This window comes from Pelodiscus sinensis, chromosome 8 (assembly GCF_049634645.1).
Source record: "Pelodiscus sinensis isolate JC-2024 chromosome 8, ASM4963464v1, whole genome shotgun sequence".
NCBI lineage: Eukaryota > Metazoa > Chordata > Testudines > Trionychidae > Pelodiscus > Pelodiscus sinensis.
Genome location: NC_134718.1, coordinates 18,056,878 through 18,083,802, shown reverse-complemented (window position 1 = coordinate 18,083,802; position 26,925 = coordinate 18,056,878). Strand labels below are relative to the sequence as shown.

Here is a 26,925-nt window from a genome sequence, read left to right as displayed (position 1 = left end):
AACAAACCTCTCTCCTTTATAGCTCATATTTAAAGGACAGCACTTCTTAAATTTTATTGTTTGTAAGTTTTAAAAGCTTTCTAAGTTCCAAAGGCATTTACAATGTCTGCACATAGGACAGTGTCTCTTATAGAAGTTTTTTGTATTTATAATAAGCAGAGTTCCTGAACAACTCTGCATACCATATTTAAGATAAATGCAATTTTTAGGCACCATTCTAAATGTTAAGAAGGACCTTCTACTACTTCAGCAATGCCAGAGCAGATGGGGGTAAAAATGTAAAGAGGCTATGTTTTTCTTTAAAAAAAAAAAAAAAAAAAAAAAAAAATCCTTATCTAAATTTTATCAACTCCATTAAGTTCTGAGAAACTTGGGCATTTGTTACTATTACTTACTTTTGTGATGAAGTGTTATTTGTGTCTGGTGAGAAGTCTTACTGTTCTACTAATTCACAAAGCTTTTTTTAAAAAAAAAATAGGATCAGCATTTTGGTCAGGAAATAGGAAGCCCAAACAATGGCCTTCAAGTGGAATTTCCCAGCCTCTGCGCAGAGCAGCCCCTGCCTGCAGGGGGCGCAGGCTTTCTGCAGAGAGCAGCTGCTCTAGCCCCCACGAGTTACCAGTAAACCAGAACCAGTATTACCTGTTTAGGGTGACTTTTTACATCCCTATATTGCACTTTACAGAAACCCTCCTTTACTGTATACCTGCTCAGTGTCATGAGGCAGTGATCTTCAAAGCTGTAACTTGATTAAATTAACCAAATACACAGTTGAACACTCTGAGGTTTTGTTTTTACACTGACAAGCAGAGATATTAAATTTAGATTAACGGGCTAACTGAATAGTCTATGCAAGCAGTCCCCCGCTAGCCCTGTGCTCCCCGCAGCATTTCAAAGTGGCAGCACTGCATGGAGCCTGGGAACCGCTGCCGCTTTGAAAAGTCCTGGGGAGCCCAGTGCCAGTGGGGGACTCCCCTGCTAACCCTGGTCTCCATGTGGCGCTGCTGCTTTGAAACACCATGGCTACGTCTACACTGGCATGATTTTCCGAAAATGCTTTTAATGGAAAGTTTTCCGTTAAAAGCATTTTCGGAAAAGCACGTCTAGATTGGCAGGATGCTTTACCGCAAAAGCACTTTTTGTGGAAAAGCATCCATGGCTAGTCTAGACGCGGTTTTCCGCAAAAAAGCCCCGATCGCCATTTTCGCAATCGGGGCTTTTTTGCGGAAAACAGTACTGTGCTGTTTACACTGGCCCTCTTGCGCAGATGATTTGTGCAAGAGGGCTTTTGCCTGAACAGGAGCAGCACAGTATTTTCGCAAGAACACTGACGATCTTACATGAGATCGTCAGTGTTCTTGCGGAAATTCAAACGGCCAGTATAGACAGCTGGCAAGTTTTTCCGCAAAATCCAATGATTTTGCGGAAAAACTTGCCAGTCTAAACACAGCCTACGTGCAGACCGGGCCAGCAAGGTGGGGGAGGAAGATACTTGTTGACTAGTGTTGACTTTCGACTAGTCATTCACATCCCTACTGACAAGAACTGAATATTTCCTTTCATAAAGAACTTGAATTAGTATCTACAAGACATTTTAACAAATATCACTTCATGAAGATAGTTAGTTTTCTACAATATTTTCTTGAGTATTTCCCCGATTTATTAATTATTCTTCAAATCACATGCATTTGTAAGCTTTCCCACTGTCCAGAACACACTAGGAGTAGATTTAAAGATAAATTAAATTTAGAACATCTTTGAATAGAACTTCTTCAATGCTTGGCATAGGAAGATATCAAACGTAAACTTGGTTAACTACATAGATGGTTAGAATTCCTTTCTAGTTCAATTTATCTATTGAAGAGCTAATAAAAGTAGAAGCAATGCTTACTCAGCAAGTGGTAGTTCGAATCCCTTTCGTATTTAAAAGTCAAGCGGCCGTAGCTGACATGGTTCAGGTTTTTCAACCACTCAAAGTAAGACACAGTTACACCACCAGCATTTAAATAAAGATCCTGCACAAAAATGATATGAATAAAAACCTATGATTAGACAACTTACTCTGCTATATTTTTAAAAGACAAATTAAAATGAAAAAAATATAGAAATCGTGTGTAAATGCAACAGGCAGCACAGAGAATAATTCAGTCATTTATTCCCCTCAAGAAAGCCCTGAAGTCATTAGGAGTCTGGATTACAAACTTTATTAAAATATATGAATTTTAAAAGCCTCAGATTCAACTATTCAGGATTAACTGATATTTACCCCTCTCCATCTGTAAGTTTTTGGCGAGAAAAAAAAAAACGCATGCATGCAGACTAGCCAAATGAGCAAGATTTAAAATAAATTACTTAACAGTAATGTCACTTTCTTTAGAGCTATCATTCCTCTTTCACCAAAAAGGGCCTCACTAGATAAGGTTTCTTTCAAATAATCAGTGCAGCATGCAATCTTTAGTCATGTCTATATATTTCAGAATATTTATAGCATAAAGCTCAGGTAAAATGTTCCATACTAGGTTACCTAACTTTAGGTAACCAGATTGGTAGCACTGATTTTTAAAAATCCTTCCACTGATTTCAATATAAGTTAGACATCCAAAAATTTGGCCATTGCATTTAAACTTTCCCTACCTACTCCATTCACTGGGATGGGGAGTTAATTAAGCTTCAGTTCCCAGAAAGGAAAACCTGTATGTGTGTCAGTATTTGATTATAAATTGTTTTTCCTTTTCAAACTGTCACTCCCATGCAATAGATGAATGTAAGTAAGTGAACACGGCTGCAATGAGAGATCTAGATTTTGAAGATAAGTTTGTGAGATAACTAAGTGACATTAGAACACATTTTAAAGATCAAATCTTACTGCCCCTGTATAAAACTATGGCATGCCCACATCTTGAATACTGTGTATAGATGTGGTCTCCTCACCTCAAAAAAGATATTTTGGCCTTGGAAAGGGTTCAGAAAAGGGCAACTAAAATGATTGGGGGTTTGGAACGGGTCCTATATGAGGAGAGGTTAAAGCGACTGGGACTTTTCAGTTTAGAAAAGAGGAGACTGAGGGGGGATATGATAGAGGTCTATAAAATCATGAGTGGTGTGGAGACGGCCGATAAAGAAAAGTTATTTATTAGTTCCCTAAATAGAAGAACTAGAGGACACCAAATGAAATTAATGGGTAGCAGATTTAAAACTAATAAAAAAAAGTTCTTCTTCACACAGCATGTAGTCAACCTGTGGAACTCCTTGCCAGAGGAAGCTGTGAAGGCTAGGACTATAATAGAGTTTAAAGAGCTAGATAATTTCATGGAGGTTAGGTCCATAAAAGGCTATTAGCCAGGGGATAAAATGGTGTCCTTAGCCTCTGTTTGTCAGAGGCTGGAGAGGGATGGCTGGAGACAAATCGCTTGATCATTGTCTTTGGTCCACCCTCTCTGGGGCACCTGGTGCTGGCCACTGTCGGTAGACAGGATACTGGGCTACATGGACTTTTGGTCTGACCCAGTACTGCCGTTCTTGTGTTCTTATGTTATATTCTTATCACAGCACAGAAAGGAGGGCACTGCAGGAATGGCTTTCAAAGGAAACTTATTCTGAACTCTTAGTAGTGATTCTTATATTCAATAGTATTAATGCTACGGTTGATCCTGTGATCAGGAGAAAGAATGCATTGGCAGACAGTCTACTTTCCGTAAGTGTTGACAAAAGAATCTTACAGGAATGACCATGATATTCCGCTCCAAAAAGATTTTATCAGCCTCAGGGGTTGTAGGTCCATTAGCACCTTCAGCAATAATCTAGGGAAAAGAACCACAACACAATGACTGACACAAGGAGACATTCATATCCACACCAACAGTAAGAGTAAATAGGAAGAAAGGCATTTGTCATATTGTTTCTTGTTTTATTTAAACTCTTCTTACTTTTGCTTTAACCTTGTGAGCATTAGATTTAGTCAATTGTTTCTCACTGGCAGCAGGAATGAGAATGTCACAGTCTGACTCCAAGATATTGCCCTCATATGGTTGTGCCTTGGGGAAGCCAACGATTGTCCCATTTTGCTGTTTGAGGGGAAGAGAAGTGTGATTATTAGTTACTTTCAGTACCACCACTGTACAACAGAACCTTCACATTGCACAACATAATCCCAATTATATTAAAATGGGAAAGACTATTGCTTTGATAGTCATGTGCACTCCTTTGCAAGTTCCTGTACAACACCTAGCACAGCATGTCTACTGCCCTTTGCGTTAGTTTTAAATACAATGCCCTCCTCCCCCTCCAACTACTACTACTACAGCAAGTGCCATCGAAGAACAGCACCAAATACCATCAGTTTTGCAGTTGGACCTTAAATACTTCTCAAGAGACACTGCATAACTCTAATAGATTTGCATAAGCACTTTACTCCATTTGAGACAGGAGAAACTTCATTTACTTGCATTTTAGTAAAACAGAATATAAATGTAATATACTGGAGGAATGAGGAAAAAAGGGATCTGCTTCCTTTCTTGTTCCCCAATCTTGAATTAAAAACAGTGTACATTCAAGCACTACTAATCCATTTCCGTTAGTAAAACAGCTATACAGGAGAGAAAGTTTCTCACCCTGAGCAGTAACGATGGTCTTCAAGATATGTCCCTCTGTGGGTGCTCCACTAGTTAATCCTTGTGCCAGTGATCGGAGATTTTTCCTAGCAGCATCTTGCCACGTTGCAAGTGCGCAGTAGTGCTCTATTGCATTGCTGGTGCCCACTGACTGTGCACATAGCATGGTTTCTTAGTGGAAACGGATATTTTGTGCCTATCCAAGCCCTTTCCAGGAGACGGCAGGCCCTCACAAAGCGGCTGGAGACATCTTTCATAAAGGAAGGCCCTGAGGCAGATCTGGTCTCACCTTGCCCAGGCTGTATGATTAGAACAGCGGGGGAAACTTCTGAGAGGTGCGCTCCTTCAGGCATTTTAAACACAGAATGTCCTTCAGCAACAGGCAGAGAATCTCTACAAGAATTGCACCTCTTGAAGACTGCAGGGCTAGGCATATTGAAACAGGGTGGAAAACTGGTGGGAAAAACTCCCCCCCCCCCCAAAAAAAAGAAAAACAGGAACACGGGGTCTGAAGAACTTGAATAAAGCTGAAACTGAAGTAAATGTCTGTTTTGTCATTTTAGGCTGAAGGAGGGCAAATATGAGGAGCTCTGTCTGCTGCCGAGAACGTAGAGAAGGAACCAAGGCACTGTGTGCACAGTCAACAGACATTAACGGTGCATGGCACAGTAGGGCACTGCTAGGAAAAATCTCTGATTGCTAGCAGAAGCATGCACCAGCACCTGAAGTGGAGCACCTCCAGGGACAGCACTTGAAGAACCACATGTTCAAAAAGACACTATAAGATTTGGTTGCAGTTCCCATGGGCAGCCAAGGACCATTCTACAAAGCCTGCTGGATAAAAAGTTCAAACTTAATGCAGCTCATATTAAAATTAAGATCAGCCAGTATGTCAATTAATTTAAATGCCCAAAATATTTTACTGTTAGCTAAATTCTACAGTCTTGTTTTAAGTGGAGCTGTGAGATAAGAGTGAAGATTAAAGGTAAAATCACAATAAGCTCAAAAAACACACTCTAAAAAGCAGGTGTATCTCATACAGTACCTATGGAAGATCCTTACATATTTTCAAAATATCAGTCTAGACTTTCAACGTATCAGAAAAATCTACAAATAATTCATTACTGTGGCAGTACACAGGACACAAATTATATTAAAATGAAAGTGCCTTTTTTGTTTTGGGCACTGCATTTCTTGACACCAGTGTACTGTCGGAAGAATTCTACATCACAGCGCATGCCCAGAAATCATGTCCCCGGCACATATTTTTTCCTTTATTAAAAAATAGACGTTGCCAGAAAGGTACTTGCTGCAAAATTATACTTTTTGCCCACTAGCACCTGCCAGAAGAAAGGGCAGTGGCTCAGGATCAGAGCAGCCAGCAGCAGAGAGGGAGGGGGCAGCAGTGACTGCCTTCCTCAGTGCCCTGTATGCAAGGCCAGCTGAGGATACAGTGGATATGGGGGTAGAGCAAACAGAATGGGTTCAGAAGAGCTGGTGGGGGACAGGCTGGGGCATGAAAACAAGAGCTGGAGAAGCAATAGCACTGAGCCAGCGCAGGAGACACATTGGGACAAAGACAGATGTGCCTAACTGAATGGGGGAGGTACCCAAACATTTACATCTTGCTGCAAAAACCCATTCCGTTTTTCACACCCAACTCTCTAGGTTCACTCCCACACTGTCTCCCTACAATTAACTTTCCTCTCCCTCAGCTACTCTATTACAGCCTTTGTTTCTGAGGAGTGTGGAAAATAACTTTCTGTATTCTAAATTAAATGAATTACTCAAAGTTCTGGATTAATGTGCTGAGTAAGAAATCTCTTCTTTTTTTTTTTTTAAAACAAAAACACCAAACAAACAAAAAAACTGGAATCTCTCTCATCTGTTTTGTTAGACACCCTTGCTGAAAGGAATTTTGAAATAAGTTACCAAAATAATTGAACTTGGCATGATTCTATTGTTAAGTAGACAAATAAATATGCTGGTTTTTTAGTATTCTAATATTGTGCACAGATTTTTTGTTGTTTTGGTGCAGAATCCCTACAGGAGTACTAATAAGACTAAACATGTTCTTTTCCCAAGAGCATGAAAAAAGCTTAAAGAAAGACATTGCAGATTTAAAAATATATATATATTTTAAGGAGTTTATTTAAACATGAAGTAATATTTTAGGCCTAAGCACACAGGCAGTGCTTCATTAAATGTCTCCTCAATATTGCTACATGTGGAAGCTAGCAAATTAAAGGCTCAATTTACAAGATCATAGACTCATAGACTTTAAGGTCAGAAGGGACCATTATGATCATCTAGTCTGACCCCCTGCACAGTGCAGGCCACAAAATCTCACCCACCCCTCCTAGAATAATCCTCTCACCTATATCTTAGACATTGAAGCCTTCAAATAGTTTGAAGACCCCAAGATGCAGAGAATCCTCCAGCTGTGATCTGTACCCCATGCTACAGAGGAAGACGAAAAACCTCCAGGGCCTCTGCCAATCTACCCTGGAGGAAAATTCCTTCCCGACCCCAAATATGGCGATCAGCTAAACCCTGAGCATGTGGGCAAGACTCATCAGCCAGACACCCAGAAAGTTCTCTATAGTAACTCCTATCATCCCTCCATTGACCTATTTCCCACTGATAATGAATGGTCAATTAGTTACCAAGATCATGTTATCTCATCAAACCATCCCCTTCATAAACCAATCTAGTTTAATCTTGAAACCAGATAGATCTTTTGCCCCCACTACTTCCCTTGGAAGGCTGTTCCAGAACCTCACTCCTCTAATGGTTAGAAACCTTCGTCTAAACTCAAGTCTAAACTTAAACTTAAATCATGTCTTCCCTCAGCCTTCTTTTGGTTAAAGTAAACAAGCCAAGCTCCTTGAGTCTCCTTTCATAAGACAGGTTTTTCATATTCAATTTCCCCAAATGAACTCCATTTTTTCTTTCTTGAACATGGAAGTTACTCCAAAAACTTCTGTCTGTCCATACAGCAGATGCCACAGAGACAGCTGTGTAAGATCGCTAGTAAGTCTGAACAAATGTGTTTCACCCTGTTCCAAACGAGAACCCTCTCTTTCCCACAGCTGCAATCTAGCTGGAACACTGCTCCTGTTTAGTAAGATGGGAAGGGCAGGGGGATTGTGACCCCCAATATTGAGATTTATATAAACCAGAGCAATACAGGCAGTCCCCGGGTTACGTACAAGATAGGGACTGTAGGTTTGTTCTTAAGTTGAATCTGTATGTAAGTCGGAACTGGTGTCCAGATTCAGCCGCTGCTGAAACTGATCAGTTTCAACAGTGGCTGAATCTGGACGCCAGTTCTGACTTACATACAGATTCAACTTAAGAACCCCAGGCATCCCCAAGTCAGCTGCTGCTGAAACTGATCAGCGGCTGATTCCAGGAAGCCCGGGGCAGGGGCTTCCTGTAGTCAGCCACTGGTCATTTTCAGCAGCTGCTGACTAGGGGACACCTGGGGCAGAGCAGCTGGGGTGCTGCTGGGTTGGTCCAGTGGCACCCAGAGCGGCGCTATGGGACCAACCGGCAGCGCCCCAGCTGCTGTACCACAGGCGTCCGGAGCAAAGCCGCGGAGCACGGGGGCAGCGGGACACAGCCCAGACGCGCCGTGGCTATCCTGCTGCCCTCGGGCTCCGTGGCTTTGCTCTGCTTTGCTCCCCGTCCCCCTGGTCTGCAGACCAGGGGGACGGGGAGCAAAGCGGCGGAACACGCGGGCAGCGGGACAGCCCAGACGCGCCGTGGCTATCCTGCTGCCCTCGGGCTCCGCGGCTTTGCTCTGCTCTGCTCCCCGTCCCCCAGGTCTGCAGACCAGGGGGAGGGGGAGCAGAGTAGAGCAGAGCGGCGGAACGCGCGGCCAGCTGACAGCCCAGACGCATCTGGGCTGTCAGCTGGCCGCATGCTCCGCTCTGCTCCCCCCCCCTGCAGATCAGGGGGAGGGGGAGCAGAGCGGAGCACAGCAGAGCGGCGGAACGTGCGGCCAGCTGACAGCCCAGACGCGTCTGGGCTGTCAGCTGGCCGCGTGCTCCGCTCTGCTCCCCCTCCCCCTGGTCTGCAGACGGGGGGGGGGGGGGGGGGGGAGCAGAGCGGAGCGCGCGGCCAGCTGACAGCCCAGACGCGTCTGGGCTGTCAGCTGGCCGCGCGTTCCGCCGCCGCTTTGCTTCCTCTCCCTGGTCTGCTCGAGACCAGGGAGAGGAAGTGCCCCGTTCGTAACTGCGGATCCGACATAAGTCGGATCCGCGTAACTCGGGGACTGCCTGTAGTTTGTTCTGATGCAATCCTATGCCCTTCAGAGAGACTCAGGTCCACAAATGTGCCTATTGGGTAGCGATAGGCAATGTAGAGAAATGACTAAACCAGCATATCACAGGCTGTCAAAACAATGAAACCAATTATTATTACTCAATTTGGTCTGCATTCAAGCTAGCGAAAATGAAAAGCTAAATTTAGACAATGCCAATCCTGAGTCTTTTCTGATGAGCAATTTATAGAGCATTACTCATCATAATTTGCAAGTACTCTGCACAGTTAACACCAGCCTGCAGTCATCGTCAATATTTACAGAGTTGACATAGGGAACAATACAGAATTTCCATACCAATTTGTAATCTTCTAGTTCTTTTGGGTCAATCCCATCAGGATTCCAGATGGTACCATCAATCTCTCCAATACCAACACATTTAGCACCAAAACGATGAAGATACCTCATAGAATGCAGGCCCACATTGCCAAATCCCTGTCAATGAAAATGGGAAGAGTAGAAGAAAGAATAGTTGAATCATGTGAAATGAACCCACAAACCTTAAAACACCTTGTCCTTACATATATCTGCTTTTCACCTTTCTACGTCGTATGTTGACATGAAGTGATATGGGACAGAGACATGTCTATGATATACTTTGCAAGATCATTGATAGAACTTACATATCATTCCAATATTTTTCTTTTCAAAAGTAGCATGCAAGCTACCACAGATTCCTTCAAGCTGCAGACACTTACAAGGATGCTACCAGTTAAGATGGCATTTATTTCAGGAGAGAAAAACTAGCCAAGATGAAGCCTTTTATGAAGCCTAAACTCTACTTTTCTATGCTTCTTTCTGGTTCCACCTCCTGAATATCAGTAGCAGAGTGCTTGTAGCAATTTTGGGGATAGTAAAATTTCAACTGAAATTTGTCATAAGTTACTATTATTTTTAATGCATTAATATACCTAGCAACTTCTAAGGTCTTTCTTGATAGGTGAACAGCTATTCATTTAGTCACTTAATGCAGGGGTGGGGAACCTAAGGCCTGGGGGCCAGATGTGGCCCCCGGCTTGCCTGGATCCAGTCTTCAAGACTCAGGGCTTCACCGCCCCCGGGATTGGGGAGCCTGCACAGGGCTCCGGCTCTCCACTGCTCCACCATGGGCTGGAGCATACAAAATCTACTAGCCTGGACCACCCCCTCGGCTCTGCTTTGTAAAGGGAATGGGGCAAGTGTCTTTCTGCTTCTCAGTCAGTGGCCACAGAAGAAAGGGGTTTTTGGTTTTGTGGCCTCTGACTGATTTTTCTGTGGATCAGTGTCCAACCCAAAAAAGGTTCCTCACCCCGAAAGGTTCCTCATAACTACATTTACCTGAATTACTTAGGATTCGTCTACTCAGACGTGTTATTTCAAAATAACCTAGTCCACGTCTACATAGTGTTGAAATACTGTCAAGCTGGAGGACTTCTCAGTCCGATTGCTGTAACCCTCACTGTACGAGGAGTAAGGGAAGTCAGAGGATGAGTACTCTATTTCAAAGTAAGTGCTGTATATATGCTCCCAATTATTTTGAGTTAAGCCCTACTGTGTAGATGCACCCATACTTCTGAATATGCTTATAACCAAATGTTGTATAAGATTTTTTTTGACTTTTGAATGACAATTCCAGAATTTGCTTGACACTGTGTTTCATGGTCACTAGATATATAGGATGCTGCAAAATTTAAAGCCTCTAAGGCTTGGTCTACACTAGACCAGGAAGGTTGGCTTAAGGTACGCCACCCAGCTATGCAAAACTGTATTCGGCTTATGTTGAGCTGAGCAGCCATAGCCTCTACACTGCAGTAGGCTGAGGGGAACACATGCTCCTATCAGCTACTCTTATTGCTCACAGAATGAGGGGTACATGATGCTGGCCGCGGCTGCCCTCAGTGTTTGATTTATGGGTCTACACTAGGGCTGCTAGACTGAACATTAGAAGATCAACTTCTGGAGGATCAATCTTCCCCAAGCGCTAAAAGTGGCTCAGTTAATTTAGTTGTTTTCTCATGTTGACTCTTGAATGAGTCCTCTCTTAACAGGTAATAAACAATACAGTGGATTACTTCAATACTAACCTCTAATTATACTGCTTTACAAATGTGAAGTAAACTTCAGCTTCTTGGGATGTTATACAGATTTCCATATTTTACAAGTAAGGAAGCAGGGATTAACAGTTTGCCCAAAGTCAAACAGGAAGTATTTGGAAAAGCTACAAATAAGATTAACTTCAAGGAAGAGTGATAAATGTGAAATCCTTCAGTTTATTGCTTGCAAAGTATTTTGCATTGTTCCCCTTTCATATCAGAAGCATGTTCCGATACAAAAATTAAGTTATATTTAGGTATGGTGTTTGTCTTTAGTGCTGTGTCCTCATTTTTTCTTGATTGGTCTTCAGCTATGTTGCTAAGTTTTCAGTTTGCTTGTTCAGTTTTAGACTTCTATTTATGCGCTGCCAAATGTGAATTCCAAAGGATGGGAATGTAACGGTGCTATTGTGTTTCTAAAGGATGTGTGTCTCAGACGACTGGTTAACTGGCACAGGACGTTAGAACGCAATTAGGTGATGTTGATGATTTATTACTAAAAAATGTAGCAATCAATCCTCTGATATTTCTAATGCTTGTCACACTGATATCAGAACAGTTTCAAATAAAGTATTGTGGTGCATCATCTCAATTCTGCATTTTAATAACTTGCTAATTATGTATTTATTCAACCTGACATATATAATCATGCATGTTAGAGAGTATTAGAAATCTATTTCTCAGTATAGTCTTTATTCTTGCCCAATATTCATGTCTAAAAATATGCAGGGGCATAGTTTGAATTAAGAATCTTTTAAGGTCTTACAAAAGCCAAAAATTCAGAGCTAAAACTAAAAATCCAGGCCATTGTGTTGACCTAAAGATCTCATTGTTTATTTCAAAATATCACAGACCAAATCATATTTACATTTTTCTGAGCTTTGAATTTTTTCTTTAGAATCTAAAACTAAGGTATTAAAGGTCTCACGTTTCCATTATATATGGATGTTTTTACAGAATATCATTTTCCAAAAATTAGTGTTACATTACATGTAAAATGTGTAATATCCCTTAGTTTAAAAGCTTCAAGAACCTGGAAATGATGCCTGGAGGTCTCAAAGTATGTCTATGCAGAAAAAAACCCTGCAGCTGGCCCATGCCAGGTGACTCAGACTTACAGGACTCTGGTTACAAGGCTGTGTAGACTTCCAGACTTTGGGCTTTAGTTTAGATCCCAAGCCAAGAAACCTACACAGCAATAGAATCATAGGACTGAAAGGGACCTCAAGAGGTCTTCTAGTATAGTCTCCTACACTCAAGGCAGGACTATACATCATCAGATCATTTCTAACCTATTCTTAAACTCAATGATAGGGATTCCATAGCCTCCCTGTGCTTAACTACCCCGACAGTTGAGTAGTTTTTCCTTATGTCCAAACTAAACCACCCTTGTCCTATCCTCAGAGGGTGAAGAAGAAGAAGAAAAAACACACCACTCTCCCTCTTCCTTGTAAAACTTTTTATATACTTGAAATCTGTCAGTCTCCTTTATCCTCCTCTTCTGCAGGCTAAACCATTCCCCCTCCCCCCAATATTCCCTCACAGGTCATGTTTAATCATTTTTGTTGCCCTTTTCTGGATTCTCAAAGTCACCCACATCTTTCTTAAATGTGGCACCCAGAACAAAATAATAGTACTCTAGTTGAAGCCTCATCAGCATTGAGTGGAGAAGAATTACTTATGTCTTTCTTAACAAGGGATAGCTCAGTGGTTTGAGCATTGGCCTGCTAAACCCCGGGGTTGTGAGTTCAATCCTTGCGGAGGCCATTTAGGGATTTGGGGCAAAAATTTGTCAGGGATGGTACTTGGTCCTGCTGTGAAGTCAGGGGACTGGACTCGATGATCTTTCGAGGTCCCTTCCAGTTCTAGGAGATAAATTAAATTAATGGACAACACTCTTGTTAATACATCTCAAAATGTTTGCTTTAGAGATGTGAAAAGTAGTTTAAAATGGTAACACTTAAAAATCCAAGCGTGCTACGGGCTCTGTAATATAAAGCTTAAGCTAGAGTGGGGCTGCGGACCCAGCATGTAACTTGTGGTGGGGTGAGCTGCTCCAGCCCCTACCAGCTAAACGGAACCGGTTAACCATTTACCCCTAAGTTGTTGTGGGGCTTTTGTTTTTGGGTTGGGTTTTTTTTGGCAATAGCATTACACTTGCTCATAGTTAGCTTGTGATCCACTATGAACTTCAAAATTCTTTCTACACGTACCTTGGTGATACTTATGGTACCCCCGGAAGAGCTCTAACTCATCTGTGCGCTTGCCTAGTATACATAGAAAGCACTAGCAGAGTCGGCATAAATTAAAATTTTATACTGTGATTAGTTCATACTATTGATATGCTACACAAACAAGTACAATATTAATGTTCCAGTTGATTTATTTTAGACTTGTATGATAAAAATGAGAAAATAAACAACTTTTCAGTAAAAGTGTGCTGTGACACTTGTAGTTTTATGTCTGATTTTGTAAGGAAGTAGTTTAAGTGAGGGGAAACTTGGAGGTGCACAGTATCAATCAACTCCTGAAAGGGCTCCTGAAAGGCTGAGAGATACTGCTTCAAAGCACTTGCAATCTCTTCCAACTTGGTATCATCCACAAAAGTTTTACAAGTGTAATCTTTTTGTCATGATTTAAATTACTGCTGAAAATACTGTATAGAACCAGACCCAGAACTGATCTCTGCAGGATCCCTCTTTATATACACTTCCAAAGTGACAGTGAAGCATTGATTATTACTACTCTCTGGAAACAGTTTTCCAGCCAGTTATGCATTGGCCTTAGAATAGCGCCATCTAGGTTGTACTGCCCTAGTTTGTTTAGCAAACAGTCTGAAATGGCTGGCATGGGTCAGCTGTGAGGTTTTTTTTTTTTTTTTTTTTTTTTTAATGTACAGACACACTCAGTCTATGGTTATAACATTGTTCTTAGAAAATGGCTAGTGTTTTGACTCATGCCTTTGTATGTAATTTAAAAAAAATGCAAAATAAAGGATGACTTCTGAAAACTGCTTCTGAAGTAGACATTGATTAGAAAGCTAATCTCTAAAGTTACCAGATCTACAGGTTTAATAGTGATTTTAAAAGCTGCTATGTTTCCAACTTTCTTCACTAAAACAATTGCATTTCTAGACAAATTACCTGGACGACAAATGTCTTATCTCCAAACCCTGGAGTCATTCCCAAAAGGCTCATATATGATGCTTCGTTGATGAAGTTTTCAATTCCATGAAAGAGACCTCGACCAGTGGCAGAGATACGTCCGTGGATACCACCTTGGCTGATAGGTTTACCAGTGACACAGGCATGCGCATTAATATCCTGCAAGACAGTTTAGAACTCTATGAACTGCACCAATCTTTTCATGAAGGCCAGTCAAACAACCGCTGAGGTATAATGTTTGAATGCGAGATTCAAACACATGAATAGATTTATTTCCCTGAAGTACTTAAATTTTAGGCTTTTACTGACCGCAATAATGGAAATATGAAGCACCTTTTAAAACTCACCTCTCTGAACTCCATTGTTCTGTTTACCATAGGCATCAAATAGAAATTCTACCTTGCCATACAATGCAGTTACATAACCACAGTATTTCAGATATTGTGCAATTTTCTGACATGTGATTTGCACAATTCAGCTCTATGCTCACATTAATTTACAGTGGTATATTTACAGTGATGATATAAGGATGCGGGGGTCCAGAGAGAAGCTGCCGTGTGACTAGCTACAAAGGCAGTGAACTGTATGCCTTTTAGTGGTAAGTAATCACTCTACAGTTGTGATAGCCATCACTGTTCTTGGCAAATTAATCCCTTAAAACAGGGGTGGGCAATAATTTTTGATGGAGGGGGGGGCACTCCAAGAATTTGGGATTTGGTCAAAGGCTGCACTCTTCCAGGATATTAATGGAGGAGGTGTGGGTTCTGGGATGGAGGTTCGGTGCAGAAGGGAGCTTGGGTAAGGGAGGGAGTTTGGAGTAGGGAGGCAGTTGTAACCAGGGGCACTGGACTTGGGTGCAGGTGGTTGGATTGTGATCTAGGGCAGGGAGTTGGGGTACAAAAAGGAGTGTGGGGATTTGGGTTGTGAGCTAGGGCAGGAGGGGACTGATCTGGGGTAGAAGATTGGGGTGCTGGATCTGGGAGAGGATTTGGGTACGTGGAGTTGGGGGCTGAGGATTGGGGAAGGGTCTGGGGTACCAGAGGCAGGATCTGGCCAGGAGACTTACCAGCCAGCAGCTGTTCCTAAATCAGCTTCCCTGCCTGCCAGTGTTCCCTATAAACTATGTGGCATCACAGCTTCAGAGGTGATTCATCAGCCCCTCCCAGTCAGTCAGTTCCATGCAGGGAGCCCTGAGCCTCTGACTGGGTGGTGTTGATGAATCACCTGTGAAGCTGTGCAGCCATGCAGCTTAGAGGGAACACTGCTGCTTGCCCCACCCCCACACAGTCCGCACCCATGTGCTTTGTGGCTGCCTGTTGAAGTTTCCATTCACTGGTTTCTGGCCAGAAACCAGCCAACAGGATTGTGCTGGGAGGCAGGAGCAGCTCCTAAAGCTTCCTCCCTCCCCTCTGACTCTCAGTCTTTAAAGAAAACTGTCCTGCAGCTGCATTTTGTGCAGCGTGGGGGTGGGGCAAGGCAAGCAGGGAGCCTTCCTGGGGCTCCTTGCAGCATCCGCGAGCTGGATCCAGTGGCTTCGTGGGCCCAATGCAGCTCGCATTTTGCTCAGGCCTGCCTTAAAACAATATGAAAAACTGAAGACATATCTATGGGCAAGTTTGAAGGTGATTAAACAGTTCTAACTGTAAATAGTTGCAATTGGCAACATGAATATAATTACAGGGTGAACCTCCCAAATCCAGGACTCTCTGGTTCGGCAACATCACTGCAGGACCACAGATGTTGCTGGACCAAAGTGCCCGGGAGGCAGGTGCAATATGCAGGGACTGGGGAGCCTCAGCTGGGCCAGTCGGCATCAGGGGAGCTCTTGCCCTGGCTGGGAACCCCTGGCATCAGCGGGACCAGGAAGCATTTGGGGAGCCCCTGTCCTGACTGGAGAACTCCCGGTGTTAGCAGATCCAGGTGACCAGGGAGTCCCAGCACCAGCCATGGAACCCCTGGTTGCAGTGGAGTTGTTGGTGGCCAGGCAGTCCTAGCCAGAAATCCCAGCAGCAGCAGGGCTGGCAACGGCCAGGCAGCCCCAGCTGGGAACCCGGGGAACACTGAGCAGCAGTGGGGCTGGCAGCGGCCAAACAGTCCCTGACAGGAACCCCAGGAGACCCTGGGGCAGTGGGTGGGCAGCAGGATAGGGAGCTGTGCTGGGCCAGTTTTAGGGAGACCAGCTTCAGAACAGGGAGCCACAAGGAGAAGAACCTGGGAGCCGGCAGCCAGCAGGGGAGCACTGACCTCCCCTGTTCTGGGATAGCTCAGGTTCCCAGGTTGCCAGACCAAGTACAGGTTCAACCTGTACTTGAAAGCATGTAGTACAGGCATATTAGCAACGTTATAAATGAGTACATATTGATCAGATGGAGGTGCTATTAAGAAATGTATCCGCAAGTAATAGGCTTTACCCATATCTTTCCAGTCTTTTCGTCTGTCTGACCAGAGGGGCCACATCTTACCTCAAGTGGACAGCCTACACTTCAGTCATGTGAGAAAATAGTAGAGAAGTCTCTTTTCCTACATGGAAAGGCAGTCACATGCCAACAAACCCCCACCTTTTATGCAGTCTCAAATGGAATAAAACTTCTACCTAGTTGTCTTGCATGTATTTGATACCCAAAGCAAACCCTGTCCCTTAAAACTCTGAGTGTAACATATAGGAGTCTCAGTATCCTTCATTTTCCAACGAGGTCCAGCTTATTAGAAAATTTATTCCAAAATCTAAATGCGTTTCCTTTAGAAAGTAGTCTGCTCCCTCTGGTGGTAATCAGCTGTAACCACTTACTAGTGATACTATAATCTTGGGCAGCTTACAAAATATTACCAAGTTTCCAATTAGCTATATTTAAAAAAAAAAAATCTAAACTAGTCACACACAGAAGGAATGACCAGTTTATGAGCACACAAACAGTTTCTAACTACAATTCCCTCCATCAGAAGGGCCAATGTTTTAAAAAATATAAGGGAATGGGGAAAGAAAGCAAGGAGTTGTATCAGCTCATTTCAGACAGAGGAGTTTAGTAATATTTCTTAAGTAATCCAGAAACTTACTATGAATTTTCTGTATAAGTTAATATGGTATCCATTAAAGACAAAATTTCCTTGGCCAGGAAGACCCATTATTCTTTTAGGGTATGTCTACACTTGCACCCTCTTTCGAGAGAGGGATGCAGATGAAGACATTCGAAATTGCAAATGAAGCTGGGATTTAAATATCCTGTGCTTCATTTGCATATTTGTGTTCTGGTGCTATTTCGAAATAACCACATCTTAACAGCATCTGTTATTTTGAGAGAAAACCCTTCTCTCGAAATAACTGGTAAACCTCATTGTATGAGGAATAAGGGTTATTTCAAGAGAAGGGTTTTCTCTCAAAATAACGGCGTCTTAACGTGTTATTTCAAAATAGCGCCAGAACGCAAATATGCAAATGAAGCAAGGGATATTTAAATCCCAGCTTCATTTGCAATTTCGAATGTCTTCATTTGTACCCCTCTCTCAAAAGAGGGTGCAAGTGTAGCCATACCCTTAGCTATTAGCCAGGATGGGTAGGAATAGTGTTCCTAGTCGAATTGTCAGAGGCTGGAAATGGATGACAGAAGAGGGATCACGAGAGGATTCCCTGTTCTGTTCACTTCCTCTGGAGCATCTGGTATTGGCCACTGTCAGCAGACAGGATACTGGGCTGGATGGACCTTTGGTCTGACCCAGTACGGCCATTCTTATGTTCTTAAAGCCATCCACATTCTGATAGCAGTGCTTAAATCTCGCTTTTAATATTTAGTATCAGTAAAAACCTAACCCTAAGCTTTAGTTAGAGGAAAGGACCCACCATAAATAATTTTCAAGTGTTACAAATACTTTTCAAGTTTACAAATAATTGGTCTGAAAGTGTGGTTGGTGGCCTTGCCAAACATCCTAGTTTAAATAAAAAGCCTTCCCTCCCTCTTAACCCTTCTCCCTAGACTCGCCTTCCCTTGTGGCACTTTTCTGTCAATTCTGAAGCAATTTTCACTTTTCCCTATCTTCCACTTCTCTCAGCTGGTTTCTGCTTGCCAGGAAGAGAAAAGAGTTATACTCACACAGCTCTGCAGACCCAAAGCAGCTACCAAGAATAATAAAAAAAAATCCTAGCTTCCAACTTTAGTGACCAAAACTTAATGCAAAGGAGGTCTAAGTAAGAAGGTGCAATTGTTAGAACAACATTTTTTTAAATGATTGATTTTTTGCTTTCAGCACTAAATTCATCTTAGTAAAGTTTGTCTGTATATTACTTGTAACCCTGCTGGAACTGAAAAAGCAAGTTGGGTTTCAAGATTAGGAAAAGGAAGCAGTGAAACTGCTATACATTTTACTATTTTCCTGTAATATGATTCTGTTCTTTGATGATCAGTGTTTAGATTTTCCATTGAAAAATTAAAGAAGCTATTGGAAGAAACTTCCATATATGGGCAGATGATATTGAAAAGTACAGCGAAAGCACACAAGTCTTTGGTCACTGCCTTGAGCACATAAAAGGGGTTATTAGGTCATAATGAAATACATATTTTACTGTACTGGCAGTAGACAAATGTCTCTAGCTAGTCATTTTGTTGGGGTCACTGGGCATGATCCTAGGTAACTGGGGGAGTGGAAGATCACAAGGATCGATGAAGCCCCCCCGCTCTACGCCTAAGCACCATAAAAGCCCCTGCCCCCCCCCCCAGACATAACTTTTCTCTAGCTCGCTAACAGCTGGGAAGAGCAAGACCTTGAAAGTTGCTTAGTTACTATCAGTGGTATAGAAGAAGAATTCAGATGTGTTTCTGTAGAGGGAGAGGAGGAGGAGGAACATGTCCCAGCGTGGGAAACTTGCTACAGTTCACTATGTTCTTGCAAGTAAACAACCTGGGTATATAAGGAAGGAAAACTGCTTACATTGTGTGCTTGATTTGAGATGTCTCCTGGCACCTATTTGAACGTTCAAATAAACTTTTTTTGCTTCTCCACACTGGTGTGTTTATTGAACACACACACACACACACACACACACACACACACCGGTGTGTGTTCGCACCGGGCAACGAACCCAGCTGTTGTCCCCCTCGGGCACTGTGTGCCGACAACAGTTCTTGGCGACCCAGATGGGACTCGAGGCTGAAATTTAGCCTTGCCCGGACCCCTCCTGGTGGTCGATGGATTGTGGCAACGACCGACGCCCAGCATGCACTGGTGACTATCAAGGGCCTCGGCGGAGACACAGTTTGATCGACCCCGGAGGGCACAACGGTGCAACGCGCTCAAATAGTGGAGAAGCAGTTGCGGGCGACGGTGCGGATCCGGTCCCATGGATAAGGTAGGAACAGTCCAGTGGGGTGGACTTTCGCCTGTTAAGACCTGGGGACGCCCAGTGTCTCCTGAGGTTATGGGGTAGGCGACAGGCAGGGCATGGTGTACGCCTTTAGAATGCATTCTAGTGAACTGGAAAGTGTTTGGATCAGATCCCATGACTAAAAGTAAACTGAAAAGGTTCTGTACAGTAGACTGGCCTCAATATCAGCTAGAGGACCAGGAAAGGTGGCCATCGGAAGGATCAATCAATTATAACATGATCCTCCAATTACTCCTGTTTTGTCAGCGAACCGGTAAATGGCATGAACATTTATATGTGCAGTTGTTTATGGCTTTAAGAAATAGAACAGATATTTTGCAACAGTGTAATTTAACTCTGTCGGGTGCAGTAGTAACTAATGTGAGCCCCCAGAGCTCTCGTACAGCGGTAATGGCAGATTCAGTGTCCCCTTCGGCTTCAGCACCCCCACTATATAAGGAACAGGTGCCTCAGGTCCTGGAGGCTACCCCCTCTGTGGGATTCTACCCACTGATTACCGAGACTGTGGTAGCCCGCCAAGGAGTTGCTTTTACATGGTCTCCGGCACTTGGCTGTCTGACATAACTGGGCAAAACCATATGAGTTAATACAGGAACCAAAGGAAAGTCCGGTTGCCTTTTTGCAGCGGATTTGGGACGCCATCCGGCAAAATACTAATGCAAATCCCAATGACCAGGCAACTGAGGCAATTATAAAGGGGATCTTTACCAGCTGTGTAGCCCTTGATATTAAAAGGAAATTACAGAAAAAGGAGGACTTAATGGGCATGTCCATGGCACAGATTCTGGAAACTGCAAATAGGGCTTATTCCCTGAGAGAGGAAGAAAAGGAAAAGAAGCAAGTGAAAATGATGGTAGTTGCAGTACAGGCTGGTGCAAGGGGAAGGTTACAGGAAAGAGGACGGGGCCGTGGACGCGGGCGTCCTGGCCTGCAGGGAAGACATCTGGGTCGCAACCAGTGTGCCTTGTGTCGAAAGGAAGGACGCTGGAAAAATGAATGCCCCGAAAGAGAATGTGCCCCCATGAGGGCAGCAGAGACTCATGAATAGGGGTGTCAGGGGAAACGGATCATCCTGCCCCTGGAACCCCGAGTAAAAATGAGGGTGGGAAATTCGGAAATAGACTTTTTAGTGGACTCTGGGGCGGCACGAACCGCCGTAAACCAATCTCTTCAGCTGCCCGTGGCGGACTCCCTCACTGTGGTGGGTGCCACAGGAAAAGGAGCCCAGTGTATGCCCCAGCAGAATGCGCTTTGGGAAACAGAACTATAACTCACAAGCTGGTCTATCTCCCCGAGTGCCCAACGCTGCTGCTGGGACAGGACCTGCTTTGTCGCTTAGGTGCCACCCTGCATTTCACCCAGGATGAAATAACCCTTACCTTACCCCCCGAGAATGCATGGATAATGACTCTGGCAGCTAAGCCCTCTGCCGTGCAAGCCCCTGAGTGGAGCCAGTGGGAGGATCAGGTGTACCCCCTAGTATGGTTATCAGGGGTCCTGGGAAAGGCCACACACCAAACCCTGATTACAAGCCCAAGGTAGTAGGTCAGGTGAATCTCGAAACTCAGCGGATATGGAAAGAAGTGACAACTCCCCTTATTTCATAAGCTACTAAGGTCTGACACTCTAGACCTGGCAGACTCTTTCTTTGGTGTGTGTAGAGTTAGTTTAGGTGGGGGTTAGTCTAAACGTATCCTCCACACTGCCGAAAAGCCCCCCTGTTTACTACATGTACGTGCATAATAGTCCAAGGACTTGTAAGTTTAAAATTAGTAATAGCTGACTGCAATACTAAACATTCAGATTTACCTACTGAAAAAATTAGGAGGGGTAGAGCTAATTGGAAAGCCCACCCTCCTTACCAAATTGATACTGAACAAACCTGTGTCATTAGGAAAAGTCTTTTAGCAGGAATTAGGACATATCATAAAAAGAAAAAAATATGTGAAAGGGGAAGACAAAAAGTTTGAAGCCCTATGGGCATAGTTGAAGGAATAAGGAAAGTAGGACAGACATTGGAAAGTTACTAGGAATGAGAAACGTTTTCTTTAGAAGAACGAAGCAAGTGATTTGAGGGTATGTGAAGGTGAAAAATGGACTCCGTGGGACAGTGGGAAGGATTAAGCGATTGTTGTAATATGTGAAGAGAAACCTGCTTTAAAAATGACACCTCGTTTCTTTGTAGCCTCTTTCTTAAGCACTGTGCAAACTGTCTAGGCAAAGAAACAATCAAACGTAAACATTTGTCTACGGAAACTTTTTAAATCTGCAAAAGAAAAATTAAGGATTCTACTGAAACTTAATTGGTTAACTGCATAAAAGAATGAGCTCTATATATTGTAACTTTATTTTGTGAGTTTCAAATGAACTAGTTTTATTTTGTTTTGGATAATGTCCTCTTGCTTAAAAATTGCAAACAGAGAAAGCACAAATTGGTTAGTGCTTGTCTTGGGCATTCAACTTTTAAGGTTAAATTTGCTCTCTAAGAAAACCAAGTTATTGTTTTAAGAATCCAAGCCCAGAAACTTCACTGTGTTTCTGTTCAAGGCTGAGTTGATAACACTTTTGGCTTGCTTTTAGATCCAAGGTTGTGTGTGTCTGCAAACTGCCTGTCTGTTGTGGAAGGGGTGTGGGGAGCACTGTCCCCCCATAAGTAAGCCTGTAACATTGCATGTGATTCTTTTCAGGAAAAGAAACCCTTTTTGCTTGCCGGAATAGTAACTAGCAAGCACCTTGTTCTCGGAAAGTTGCAGCTCACTCGCCCACAGAAGTGGTAAAGAGTTAGCTGTAATCGGTTCCCCTAGCAGATCTTAGGCAGTATTTTAAGTTATAATAGGCCACCCCGATAGAGGTAGAAATGTTTTGTCTTTCAGATCATTAAGAAGCACTAATATCAGCTGAAAAGTTAACTGAAGAAAAAAACCATGGTTCTGTGTCATGACATAATAAGTTTATGTTCTGTGTTCTATCCAAATTTGTCTAGTGTGTCTTAATTGTGATACATGTATTTCAAGCATTGTTGTGTGTACAATATTGTTGTTTTAATGAAAGAATAATTTAAGTCCCTTGAATAATCTTAACTTTGTGCTTTTTACAGATAAGTTTTTGCCATTATAAAACTAGTGAAGTTTTAGCAGCAAGATATGCAGTTTGTACTGTTTGGAATGTAATGGAATCTACTCCTGTACCTGCTGTTTTTTCCCTTCTCTCCTACGATCGCCAGCTCTCCTTTGCCATCTCTTTTGGAACTGGCCCTCCTGTAAGACCAAGCCCCAAAAATCGGAAAAGCAGGAGTGGATACTGGCAGGGTGCACCTTGTACCCAGACCACTACTGGTCCAGCTCTGATGGCCACATTGTTGCCCTAGGGTCTTTCTACCTCCCCTTGCCTCCATGCTCCATGGATTGTCGCACATTGGCAAAAGTAAAACAAAATTGATTTGCTCCCAAATTCTCCCAAGCAGCCAAAGATTACTGTTTGGTTTGCCCTGTCTGCCAAGCCCACAATGTGGGTAAACCTGTAAAGACAGTTCTGGCAACCAGACCTCCGCCTTTGGGACCATTTCTGAATTTACAAATGGACTTTATTCAATTGCCTAAATGTCAATTTTTTAAATAATGTGCTGGTTAATGTTTGCTTGTTTTTGAGATGAGTGGAAGCTTATCCCTGCAGGAAAGCTGATGCCATCACAGTGGCAAAGAAACTTCTAAATCATTACATCCCATCATGGGGAATACACCTTGTGATCTTCAGTGATAGAGGTACCCACTTTACTGGACAAATTATTCAAAACTAGAAAAGTACTACTCTATCAGACAAGCACTGCATTGTGCGTGACACCTGGAGAGTGCAGAAGCAGTAAAAGATGAAACAGGATTTTAGAGAACAAACTTGCTAAAATATGTGAGGACTCTGGCCTAACATGGGTAGAAGCACTCCCGATTGCCCTAATGAGCATAAGAGCCACTCCTAATCGGAAAACTGGACTCAGCCCACATGAAATTGCATGTGGCCGACCTATGAGATTGTTAAGCAGCCCAGAAATTAACCTGGCTGATGCCACACTTGTTAAAGGAAGCATAGTCAAGTATTGACAGGAACTTATGAGGTGTGTACAGTCTTATCATTCACAGGTTAAAGACGCCTTCCAGGAGGTCCCGACTGAGCCGTGCCATAAACTACAACCAGGAGACTGGGTTTGCGTGAAAGTTCATCAGCAGAAAACTGCCCTGGAACCCAGGTGGAAGGGTCCCTACCAGGTCCTTCTGACCACCTTATTGCTGTAAAGTACGAGGAATTGCCCACCTGGATTCATGCCTCCCACTGCAAACTGGTTCCAGTGCCTACATAGGTTGGCCCCAACAAGGAGCACCGCAGACCTGGTACCAAAAACCCAGGTCCAGAAGTAGACGGGGATCAGCACAGGCATGGTACCGGCAATCCAGGCCCAGAAGCAGACGACGTCAGACTTCGAGGGAGCCATGCACGTTCATCCCACCACGAATCGGGTGAACCAGAAGCAGATGACATCTGTGCCCGAGGCAAATGAACTGCTACCCCCTTAGGCAACCTGAAGCTTCGCCTTCAACTGAGAGAGCCTTAGATTAGTGGTGTCTACAAATTATATGGTTCAACCTTGGCACTTAATCAGCTTTTGTCCTCAGAATATGAGAACTCAGACAAAAGTTTGTTGAGTATTCTCAAAGGAGGGAGCTGTTGGGGTCACTGGGCATGATCCTAGGTAACTCGGGGGAGTGGAAGATCACAAGGATTGATGAAGCCCCCCCGCTCTAGGCCCAAGCACCCTAAAAGCCCCTTCCCATCCCCCCCCCCCCCCCCCGACATAACTTTTCTCTAGCTCACTAACAGCTGGAACAGCAAGACAGCAAGATCTTGAAAGTTGTTTAGTTACTATCAGTGGTATAGAAGAAGAATTCAGATGTGTTTCTGTACAGGGGGAGGAGGAACATGTCCCAGTGTGGGAAACGAAACGCTACAGTTCACTATGTTCTTGCAAGTAAACAACCTGGGTATATAAGGAAGGAAAACTGCTTACATTGTGTGCTTGATTTGAGATGTCTCCTGGCACCTATTTGAACATTCAAATAAACTTTTTTTGCTTCTCCACTCCGGTGTGTTTATTGGAGCGCGCACACCGGGCAACGAACCCAGCTGTTGTCCCCCTCGGGCACTGTGTGCCGGCAACAATTTCCTTAGGGACTTGGATTTTGTAATTTACTAAAAGGCAATATATTATCACTTAGCAACCTGAAGTACTTTTTGAAACCAACTATTCTGCATTTCATTATTTTTATAAAGTAAGATTCATTTGTGCAGTGTAAGTGCAGGAGGTTGTTCATAGCTCTTATTTCTATAGCTAACTCAACAGGCAGAGTATTTCCCAGACAGATTTATTCAAAGGGTTGTTCCTCTCCTCTCCCCCCCGCCCCTCCATGAATAATTAATACTGCTTGAGACACTGGCCTGTGTGATCTAGACCACCTCACTCAATGTCAAAGATTGCAAGTTGTAAATGCTCTGCCAATGGGCACATTGCCTTAGGAAAATACTGTCACCTTGTAAACGTGTATTCTATGAGGGATATGAACAGGTTTATAGCATAGTAAGTGAAAGTATGAAATAAAGAGTGAAGGTATTCCCCAAAGAACTATTTTAAATGACTGCAGAAACCAAGAGAAGTAAGTATTTCATTCAGAAGTAGCAAAGGTTGAGCTAGTCAAGCAATAGCATTAAGTATTAATTGTTATTGCTTCAAAGAGAACATTAGTATGCTCAGCACATCAGGAAAATGGTCAACCTGTATAAAATATTTGAAATCCAATGGCCCCAAGGGGAAACCAAGGAACTCAGGGGATAATACAGCTTTTTAAAAAATAGCCCAGCATAGCAGAACCTCAGAATTTCAAACGACAGATACGAACTGACCATTAACCACACAACTTGTTTGGAACTGGAAATATGCAATCAGGCAGCAGCAAACAAGACTGCTCCTCATCTTGCCCTCACAAACTAATCAAAGCAAAGACAGTACTGTACTATGTTAAATAGAAACTACTAAAAATAAAGGGAAAGCAGCATTTTTCTTCTGCATAGTAAAGTTTCAAAACTGTATTAAAATCAATATTCAGTTGTAAACTTTGTAAAGAACTACCCATAATGTTTTGTTCAGTTACAAACATTTGAGCATTACAAACCTCAGTTCCAGAGATTCCATAACTCAGAGGTTCTACTGACTTTTCTTTTTTCCTTTGTTTTCTGGCTTGAGTGTTTAAAGGACATGCTTAAGAGCTACCATCATGTAATTTATACACTCTGGTGCTAAACATCACAAAAAATTGAGTATTTGCCTAGCCTACTATTATGTTTTCATAATGTCAAAGCTGGTCACTAAAATCTAACAATTGACTATGCAGGGACAAATCAGTCTTACACAGTCATAAGGGGAATACCATAACTGGAAGGCATTAAGAATTCAAGTTTTTTGGCTTTTGTTTTGTGGGTGTTCAAACACATCACTGTTCTCTTATACTACCTCTAGTTTTGAAATCTACATTAATTTTTTCATTGGTACTCTGAAAAATCTCTTGATGCAATCTGTACCAGCTATGGCATACAAAGGAGTAAAAGTTTGTGATCAGCAGGGTATTAAAACAATACACACAATTCAGCTGTTGCAGTATTTCTCCAGCTTGACAGTGTCATTTCGAGAGGTCATGCAGAGATTTCTCAAATAAACATGCAGGCACTTTAACAATCAAGACTAGTGTCAAATGAGATAAGTGTCAGATGGTTGAACAATTTCAGAGAAATCAGCGATGAAAGCCTGACAACAGTGCTTTTAAAAACTGATATGGTAAAATCTCATTAAGACTTTAAAGAGCTAAGTACATGGGCTTTGAACGGAAACACTATTTTACTGTATAGAGATGGAATATTTAATACATAGTTAAATACTGTAACAAAAATAGTGTTAAACTAGCAGAAACTAGCTTGACTAAACAGTCAATATGGACAAAAGTCTGATTTTAAAATGCAAGTCAATTCTGAATTTTGCTTATCATTAATCAACTCTCCTCATTGTGCTTTCCTATGGTTTTAGAACAATGTTAGCAAATATATTCCATTACCAAACACGGTCAGCGTTACCAAGGGCTAACTAGATCTCACTGAAAACTTGTTTGAGGGTCTATTTTTCAATACTACTGTGAAAAGAGGATGACACTGGACTAATGGTTCAATACAGTTTGAATATGATCATACTAATTGTTCTATCATATGTGACACATGAAAATGTGTCAAATGATTGCTGCAGCTGCTTTTTTTAAAATTAAACTTTTAAATTATGTCTAAAGAGGAA

General features: G+C 42.7%; 1 protein-coding gene and 1 long non-coding RNA gene across 2 annotated transcripts in view; one reads left to right on the top strand and one right to left on the bottom strand.

Moving 5' to 3' along the window:
* The window catches only part of GLUD1 (glutamate dehydrogenase 1), a 59,077-nt gene that overhangs the window by 5,425 nt on the left and 26,727 nt on the right, over nucleotides 1-26,925 (bottom strand). The window contains exons 6-10 of the mRNA XM_075934828.1: nucleotides 14,153-14,332; nucleotides 9,235-9,372; nucleotides 3,927-4,064; nucleotides 3,720-3,800; nucleotides 1,892-2,015 (exon numbers count right to left, since the gene is read on the bottom strand). Of these exons, the coding sequence (XP_075790943.1) occupies nucleotides 1,892-2,015; nucleotides 3,720-3,800; nucleotides 3,927-4,064; nucleotides 9,235-9,372; nucleotides 14,153-14,332 (661 nt within the window). The remainder of the gene's footprint in view (nucleotides 1-1,891; nucleotides 2,016-3,719; nucleotides 3,801-3,926; nucleotides 4,065-9,234; nucleotides 9,373-14,152; nucleotides 14,333-26,925) is intronic.
* Nucleotides 18,878-26,919, top strand: LOC112547461 (uncharacterized). Its single transcript, XR_012905566.1, has 2 exons — nucleotides 18,878-19,511; nucleotides 22,645-26,919. It is a non-coding gene; the product is annotated as an uncharacterized LOC112547461 (long non-coding RNA).